This window comes from Parus major, chromosome 6 (assembly GCF_001522545.3).
Source record: "Parus major isolate Abel chromosome 6, Parus_major1.1, whole genome shotgun sequence".
In the NCBI taxonomy this organism is placed as follows: domain Eukaryota; kingdom Metazoa; phylum Chordata; class Aves; order Passeriformes; family Paridae; genus Parus; species Parus major.
The window spans coordinates 28,001,474-28,010,092 of record NC_031775.1 but is presented as its reverse complement, the minus strand read 5'-3'; the positions used below and the strand labels follow the sequence as shown (position 1 = coordinate 28,010,092).

Genomic DNA, 8,619 nt, shown 5'->3' with positions numbered 1-8,619 from the left:
TGAACAAAATCAGAGGGATATTTACGATGCCGCTTCCCGGTTTCACCGCACTGCGATCTCTCCTGGACGGCGCGTCCCGGGGAGATGCTGGGGAGTTATGCCCAACCCCAACCTCCCCCGCCCCCCCCCGCCTTTCCCTCCCGTCCCTCCCCTCCCCACCGTGTTTGTCCATCCGGAAGGAACACTATGCTTTGTTACTGCTACTTCATTTAGCTTTCACAAACACTTTGACGCCAGAAGTTATCATAAAATGTTTACAGACTGCACATTTCTTGTAAAATAAAATTAAAAAGCACACAGAACCTGTCTTAAAGGGGAAAAAAAATTACAATTCATTTCTGTCTTTAGGAACCGGAGTAATTTTTTTTCTTTTTTTAGGTTTTTTTTTTCTTTTTTTTTTTTCCCCAGACGGCTTTACACATGCAATTCAAGTTTCTGAAACAGGTGTGGGTTTTGGCTGCTTATGGAAATTTCTCTTTCAAAGACGGAAAAAACCGTGAAGTGCAAAATGTCCCGTAAGGTGTTAATTTTCTGGTTTGGTTGGGGGCTTTTTTTGCTTCTATTTTTTTTTCCTTTTTATGATTTTTTTCTATATATTTTTAATTTTTTTTTAACGTATGTTTTTAAAAGTGGACTGCGATAAACGGAATACCTGTCAATCACCTCGTCCCGGTGTTTTGGCTTTGATTGACAGATCCCCTTTGCCAGAGCGGTGCCGGCAGTGCCACAGTTCGGAGCCCTCGCTCGCTCCCAGCTCCCTCCCAGGCAGGAATCGCGTTCTGATGGAGATCTCCGTGTCCTTCCCCGCACCGCGGGGGTGGGGGGTGAGCCTTTAACACTTTCTCTTGGTGGGGTGCTGGCTTTAAAAAGTCCAAAAGTGTCAGTTTTTAATCGTCCGACGTGACGTCGATTTCCTCTGGACTGGCTTGTTTGGTGGCGATTCTCCACCGGTTAATGTGATGAGTCCCTTTTTTCTTCTGTTGTGAGTCTGAACCTTCCTCTTCCAACTTTTGCCGCTTGAACTTTGTCCGTCTGTTCTGAAACCATACTTTTACCTGCGGGAGGAAAGGCACCGGGCGTTAGTCCCACGCCTGCCCGGCCGCCGGTGCTGCCCCGGAGCAGGGAGATGCTCCAGTTCCAGCCCGTTCTGTGCGCCACCGGGCCCGGGCCCTGTCAGCCCCGGGGTCTGTCCGCAGCGTGTCCCCTCTGCTCCGTGTCCTGCTGCCAGCCTGGCCGGAGCCGTGTCCCCTCTGCTCCCGGTCCCGCTGCCACCCTGGCCGGAGCCGTGTCCCCTCTGCTCCGTGCCCTGTGCTGGACGGGCACTCTCGGGCTGTCCCATGCTCCCGCAGACCCCCGGGTGTGCAGGGGCGAGCAGCAGTTCCCGGGGATGCTCCGTGCGCGCACCTGGAGCTCCGCGGGCTCGCAGCCCCGAGCAGCGCCCGGGTAGCCCAGGCGGGGGCCGCGCAGAGCGGAGCTCGCCCGTGGGCTGTCAGCTCGATGGCCCCGCCGCTCGAAGAGGCTCCGGTTCCCCGCTCCTTCCCACGGCCCCCAGCCCCGGGAGCTCGGGCCGGGGCTCCCGCCTGCCCGGCAGAGCAAAGCAAAGACTGGGCCTCGTCCGTTCTAACGGGACTGGGGTGGACGCACGGGGTTTTTTTTTGGTTTTTTTTTGTTTTTTCCTCGTGGAAAAGCGAATAAAATGTACAAAAATGCCCCGAATAGAAAAACGTCGGTCCCTCTCCCCAGCATCTCCCCGGGACGCGCCGTCCAGGAGAGATCGCAGTGCGGTGAAACCGGGAAGCGGCATCGTAAATATCCCTCTGATTTTGTTCAGCGCCGCGTACATCTGACTGAACCAGCCGGCAGCTGACTTCAGTGCTTTAATTACAGATAGTATTGATCTGGGAGCTATCTCCAGGGCTGGCCACACTCCTTGTAGCGTCCAAAGGTAAACTTTTTTTTTTTTTTTTAAAGCAGTTTAAAACTCTAGTTCTGTCTGAAAGTGCCTGATAAAGGCCTCAGCAAGGGGGGGAAAGGGAACTGGAGCATTTTAATAAGCTGGTTTAACCCGCTTCGCTGCCTCTTCAGAACTGAGACCTGACTGGCCGGACACACATCTCTGCTGCATTTTCATATTCTCCAAAAGTCCCCCATTAAAAAGCTGAGCGGGGAACAAGGGGTGAGTTTAATTTGCTTTTAGTTTGCTAATTGAAGGGGAGGACGGTTCATTTCTGCACGCTGATCTCCCAAAAGGGAGCTCATTTGTAGGGGACTGGGGGTTTGACATCCGGACAAAAGACCCCAACCAGCTTCGGAATCAAGCAGCACAAAGACCACCTTAAATACAGCTTTCCAGTAGAAATAAGCCTGTGACCGGTCCCTTGTTCGGGGAACCTCATAAAAGTGGCGATCCCTTTTTATTGTTTTGTTAGGGAGACATTTTAAAACAAAAGCTCCAACCTCTTTATTGCTTCCCCCACGAAAAGGAGTTAAGAAAAAAAAAAAAAAGTGTTACAACTTAATCCGCCCAGAGAACGCTGTGTTTACTGGGAACTTTGAACTAGGCTGCGGCTGGGTATTTTGGCTTTTTTTTTTTTTTTTTTTTTTTTAGTACAGTGCCACATACTGTAGCAGAGACAATCCCCATCTGGAACCCTCTCTCCACGAGTCTCCTGGAAGGGCACAAAACAAAAGCCCGACATAACAACAAAAACAACAACAACAACCAGCACCAGTCCTCCAAACCCCAGCCTTTCTTCCGGCGGGGAGAAAACCGCATGAAAAGCGCCCTCGCAGCCGTCCCTGGTCCCCCGGCCGTCGGGGAGGGCCTGCGCCTGCCCTCGGCTGCCCGGCCCCGGTACCTGCCCAGACCCTCGGGCCGGCACGACCGTGGCAGAAACATCTCCGAGAGTCCCACCGGAGAGCCCGAAACAGCCTCCGGTGCGGTTCTGGCCCGCAGCCAGTCGGCGGGGTGGGGGGGGAGGGGGGGGGTGGAAAGGGGTAAGGTGGGGGATTTCTTGTGGATAATTTCTCTGCTTCTATTTTTCATCTTTCTGCCCTCCTGAACCGGCTCATCACATCCCCTCTGCCGGCTAGAAACGAGCGAAAATTCATACAAGAAACACTTTTTCTGCTGTAGGGTCTAAAGGGGAGGTTCTCCCCCTGGCCCCAGTATTTACTTTGGTGGCTTTTCCCCTAACATCGAACCCCTTCTTGAGGGTCGGACTAGTCCCGCAGCCAAACGACCGGACCCTCATCCCGCAGCTCTCGCCGCTGCCTCCCCGCTCGGGAGCTCCAGCCGGGGCTGCCCGGGGGACCCCAGATCGTTCCCCGAGAGCTGCGGCTCCCCACGCCCGGCCGAGGCACCGCGACCCCCGGCACGAGCCGTGGCATCCCGAACGGGAAAAGGATTTTAATACTCTCGGGCTAGGGGAGATCCCTCTATCCGCTGCAGCGGTTCGGAACTGGAGGCCTAAACACCCATAGAATTTGCCCTTATCATTGCCCGAATGCCGGCCCGGCCGGGTGGGTTTTCCCAAGGAGATGCCGGTACTTTCGCTTTCCCGACTGCCCGATCCCTGCTTCCCCCTTACCTGAGTTTCCGTGAGGCTGAGACTGTGTGCCAGCTGCTTTCTCTCCGCTCCTACTACATAATGGTTCTTCTCAAAGGCATGTTCCAGTCTCAGTAATTGGGATGGGGAGAAAGCTGTACGGATCCGTTTGGGTTTCCTGGCCAGTGCATTGTGCAATAGGAAGCTCTCCGGGCTGGTTTCATTCCCTGGGAAACAGGGTAAAACAGATTAGTTAGACATCTTCCCCAAACGCACTCGACAGCACTTTTTAGTGCAAGAATTTTTGTCTCCCACCATTACCCTCCGGATAAATCCAACTATAGCCTCTTTTTTTATTATTTTTCAAGTCCTTTTTTGTACTGAATTTTTCTTTGATAAACACTTGGAGGGGAAGAATAAATAAGCAGGGGGAGGAGAAGACTGGTAGAAATTAAAATGCCAAAACACAACCTGGCGAGCACTACAGAAAAGAAAGAAGAAAATAAAAGAATTGGCCAGAGCACGGCTGTGGTGTCTGCAGCTACACCTCACGGCTGCCCCCTCGACCACCGCAGCCTCACGTCTTTCCCTATTTGTTTGTTATTTCCACCTTCCCTCGGCGGCCAGCTGGGCAGCGGCTCTCGGGGTGCCCTGGCCGAGCCCCGGGAGTCTCCCTGGCCGCCCACCGGGCTCCGGGAGCCGCCCGCCTGCTCCCCCGGCCTGCCTCGGCTTCCCTCGCCCAAAACTCCGGCCGGAGCCTTTATCCTGCTGCTTCCCTCGGTTCTATCGGTGTGGAGCCCGCAGCGGGGCTCCCACCACCGCCTTCCCGGCCCACTGACCCTCTCCGCTGCCTCGGCGGAGCTGAGAACCAGCGTGGAAATAAAGAACCAACTCTGAGGAGGCCATCCCATCCCATCCCATCCCATCCTATCCTATCCCACCCCACCTCATCCCATTCCGTCCCATCCCATTGCTGCCGGCCTGCAGGAGCGGGGGCGGGAGCGGGGGCTGCTGAGCCGGGGCTCTTCGGTGGGCATTTCCCTCTGGGGTGTCCCTGGGCCGCTTCTCCGGGCTGGCCCTTCCAAGGTGGAAGCGGCACCGAGGGGCTCTCTCTGAAAGTGCTTTAAAAATCGTTGGAGGAGGAGGGTGTGTTTGAAATCAGGCTGTGGCTCAACACCAGGACATTTCCGCCTTTCATCTACCCCTCGTTACCAATCGCCTGGTGCCTGCGACAAATAATTTGGTGAGCGAAACCTGTAATTTTATTCTGAAAGGGTAATAATCCATTTTGTGTCTCAGACCGCCTGGCTTCGGAGAGAGTGGCTCTTTTTCCAGCCCGGCTGCAGCGGCCCGGCTGTGGAAGGCCGGAGAAAATGCAACATGCAGGTGGTTTGTTTTCGTTTCGAATTAATAAATAAATATACAAGGGGAAAAAAAATAAAAGTCAGATAGATCCCTGCGAGCGGAGGCTGATTTGTTTTGTTTGTTTGTTTGTTGGTTTTCCTATAATGAAAGTGGCAGAGGCTGGACCCATTACAGGAGAGATCGGCTCACCCTTCGGAGAAGACGCTGCCGGTTACAAAGGGTTAAACAAGGGGGATTTTATTGATTGTCCGCCATTGGATTCGGTTATTTCCCTTCAGCCGGTTATTAATCGCTTGGCATTTGGAGCCCCTCGCGGACCGCACGGTCGGGATCTTCCTCCGTGCCCCTTTCCTGGCCATCCTCCGCAGCCCCCTCTCCCCGCGCTGCTCCGGCGCTGGGATTAATTCCTCACACACACTCCCCTCCTCCTTTCTCTGGGGTTCGCTTCGTTTCTTCCCCTCTAGCAAAAGCAGCGGCCGGACTTGGGGCGGCGGCGGGGGCTTCCAGCGGCCCCGCAGCTCGGCCCCGGCAGCCGGGCGGGCACCGCCGCCTTCCCGGGGGAACCTCAGCCTCGCCACCTCTCCATTCCCCCTCTGCCCCGCCGCTTCCTTCGGGGGCTCCTCTCTAGCTCTTAACACACCGGAACAAAAACTATCCACCTTTTCGTCTGCTTTTAATGGGGCAAGAAAGCTGACGAAGTCCCAGCCGGCCTTGCCTTCCCGCTTGCCCCACTCTTCCCGGGAAACCAAAACAAACCGGGAAAAGCAGCAAAACAATACCAAGCCCGAGCCCCTCGGCTCTGACAGCTCTTCCAAGTTTGGCGGAGGGTGAGACAGGGACAAAAGACCCCGGGCCCGGCCGAGCCGAGCCTCCCGCTCCGGGCAGGGGCCGCCCGCCCACCCCCAACATCCGCACGGCCGGGACCGGCCGGGGGCCGCCGCAGGATGCGGGGCTGGATCGGAAGGAGAAGAAAAGTTGAACGTACCTTGGAACCTGTGGCCCAGATACCGGTAGCGGTGTATTAGCCACGGGTAAAAGGTGGAGGGGTCCCTTTGCTGCGAGGCGAAGAGCGGGTGCGTGGAGTGCGAAGCAGGCAGCGGGTGGGCGGCCAGGGCGTGAGGAGGGGGCACGGGATGGACCGGCACGGCCGGGTTCGGCGGGTGGGAGACGGCCTCTGCAAAGACCAAGTCCGGGTTGGAGTAGACCCCCCTGCCAGTGGAGTGGAAGCCGTTGAGAAAAGGGTTCATCGGGCTGGAATTGGCATAGCTGAGCGCCGCCGGCCGGATAGGATCCTCGGAGCGAGACGCGGGCAAGGGGCTGTCTTTGGCCACCAGCGACTCGATGGTGAAACACCGCTTGGGTGTGGGCTGAAACATGCTGCCGCGACGAGAGTCCCCGACCCAATCTCTGCCCGTCTCTCTCTGGTGCGCGGGAGACGATCCGGGGAAGTTTGCAGCAGGGAGTGACTTGAGGAGGGATAGATACACACATAAATAGACAGGGGCTGGAGGAAAAGGAGGCAGCGGCAGCCAGCGGTACCCAAAAGGGAGACACACACACGCACCACGCACACACTCACACAAAAAAAAAAAAAAAAAAAAAGTTGCTGGGAGAAGTTTCCCTCCTGCAAGGAAAAGGCGGTCGCGCCCCCCCCTCCCCCCCTAAGTCCAAAGACAATCCATGGATGTGATCGGCCCCTTCACAAGTTGTGCAAACGATTTGTTAGTTCATGAGCCTAATTAGTGCTGGGATCACATAAACAGCTTCCTCTGAAGCCTGGTAAATGGCTTGATGATTGGTCGCTATTACTCGCCTTGAGGTTGAAGGGGGAGACTCTTTAAAGTGCGTCAGAGGGGAGGCGAGCGCCGGGCAGCGCCATCGGGAGGGATGGAGCCGCGGATCGGAGTGCGGCGGGAGCGCGCCCGGCAGCGCGGGGGGAGCGCGCAGCGCCGCGCAGCCTCCCCCTCTCGCCCCCGGCCCCGCTCGGCTCCGCCGCGGCCTCCCCGCCGCGCCCCGCCCCTTCCGGGACGAGGCCTCGCCCCTTCCGGGAAAAGCCTCGCCCCGCCTAAAGCTGCGCCCATTTGGACGCGCCCCGCGAACGAAGCCACGCCCCCTCGCGATAACCACGCCCCTCGCGCGCACAAACCACGCCCACAGCTGTCAATCAAACGCAGGCAGGTCCTGGACCATTTATTGGGGTGACCCCAGCGNCTCAGCGGAACGGGGGATGGGGGGCCCTGCATCTCCTCGGGTGGGGGCAGGGGGGAGTTGGGTTGTTCTCCCAGCGCGACACCCCTGTCCCTGCCACCTCTCGGGTGCTCTCAGCCCGGCGAGGTTACCTTGATCCCCGGGGCGTCGGGGAGAGATGCCCCGCTCGGGAAAGATTTCGTCCCGGTGAGAGAACGGGTTGTCCTCCTCCTCCGAACTTATTTATTTCCCCTTGTCTCCTCCGCACTGCCCGCACCGCGCGGTGCGGAGCACAAAGCGCGGGGCAGCCGCATCGTGCAAAGCTGGGACACGCCGGGCTCTCGCAGACGGGACAGGGGATCAAGTCTCCGGTTCCAGCCTTGTCCGTATTTTCGCGTTTACCTTTGGGTCCGGAGATGATTTTAGGGCTGAGTTCTCCTCCTCCCATTGGCTGGAGAGGCAGAATAATTATGATCACATCCTAATACTCTTGGCTGGTGCTTACTGTTTATTGGTAGTTAAGGATCTATTATCTATTCATCAGCCTCCCATTTTTGCCAATTACATTCTTCTAAAGTGAAGTACCAGCAGGTATTTTGCACATTTACAATTAATGATAAAAAAATCTGGCGTACTTTAAATCTATTACGCCGCTGTGTAATTTATCTTAAAGATGCGGAATTGCTAATGTAAATTAATGTTTCTGTTGAACCAAGGGATGGGGGGGAGTCCTAAAACCAGCCTAGCGTTTCTTTCCTTCGTTCCCGGAGCTTGTTTTCTATTTTCTTTCCACTTTATACACTGAAAATCCGTTACTTCACTGCATTAAATTATGCTAAAAAACAAATCACCGTCTAAACGGTTGTTTCCAGTAAAGGGCGAGATGAATTCTATTCTCCTTCCCCACTCTCTGCTAAAAGCATCTATTCCAAGCTTGCCGATATTTTTAACACAATACCAAATCGACGGGCTAAATATAAGTGACAAACCAGTGTTGGGCACGCAAAGATGCGGCTGTTCTTGCGCCTTTGTTTGAGGCCGTGTTTCCCTTTGTGTACCCCGCGCTGCGTGCACTTTGTGGAGGGAGAAGTTCACTTTCTGTAGGAAATGTAAATCTGATCTCCAGGCGTGGGGCGGCTTCACGTACAGACATCCACAGCCACACGTGTGAGCGCAGAGCAGAGTGAGCTTTGCACGGTGGAACTCAAGTCTTTGGGCAGCTTTTGCTGCGAGGTGCCATTCTCCCGGGTCTCACACGTTTGGGAAAACCTTTCCTGCACTACAGTGCAGGGCTGCGGCCCCGCTGAGCCGAGCAATGGAGAGAAGGATTTCCTTTCAGCCCCACTCGTGTCCCTCGTGAATCGCTAGTTGTCTGAACTTTTAAAGTCCCCTCACCCCTTCTCCGTGCAACTTTTTTCCCCTCAAGCGGCAGTCATTACTCCTCTTCTTGAAAAGACAGGGGGTTATAGACACAAGCAAGGAGGAGAAAGTGCCCTAAATAGGACGGGTATTTGATGTG

The 8,619-nt window shown here is 55.7% G+C and overlaps 1 protein-coding gene across 3 annotated transcripts; it reads right to left on the bottom strand.

Annotated features, from left to right (window-relative positions):
- Nucleotides 1–240: 240 nt before the first annotated feature.
- On the bottom strand, nucleotides 241–7,500 carry EMX2 (empty spiracles homeobox 2). Of its 3 annotated transcripts, XM_015632400.3 has the most exons (4): nucleotides 7,253–7,500; nucleotides 5,899–6,379; nucleotides 3,591–3,775; nucleotides 241–1,055 (listed from the first exon to the last, which is right to left on the bottom strand). In XM_015632400.3, exons 2-4 carry the CDS (start codon nucleotides 6,287–6,289, stop codon nucleotides 888–890), a joined length of 744 nt encoding a protein of 247 aa, XP_015487886.1. In that variant the 5' UTR covers nucleotides 6,290–6,379; nucleotides 7,253–7,500; the 3' UTR covers nucleotides 241–887. The 3 variants fall into 3 exon arrangements, with proteins under 3 accessions (XP_015487886.1, XP_015487885.1, XP_033371686.1); XM_015632399.3 differs by lacking the exon at nucleotides 7,253–7,500 and having other exon boundaries at nucleotides 5,899–6,826; XM_033515795.1 differs by lacking the exons at nucleotides 3,591–3,775; nucleotides 7,253–7,500 and having other exon boundaries at nucleotides 952–1,055; nucleotides 5,899–6,847.
- Between the last annotated feature and the right edge of the window lie 1,119 nt (nucleotides 7,501–8,619).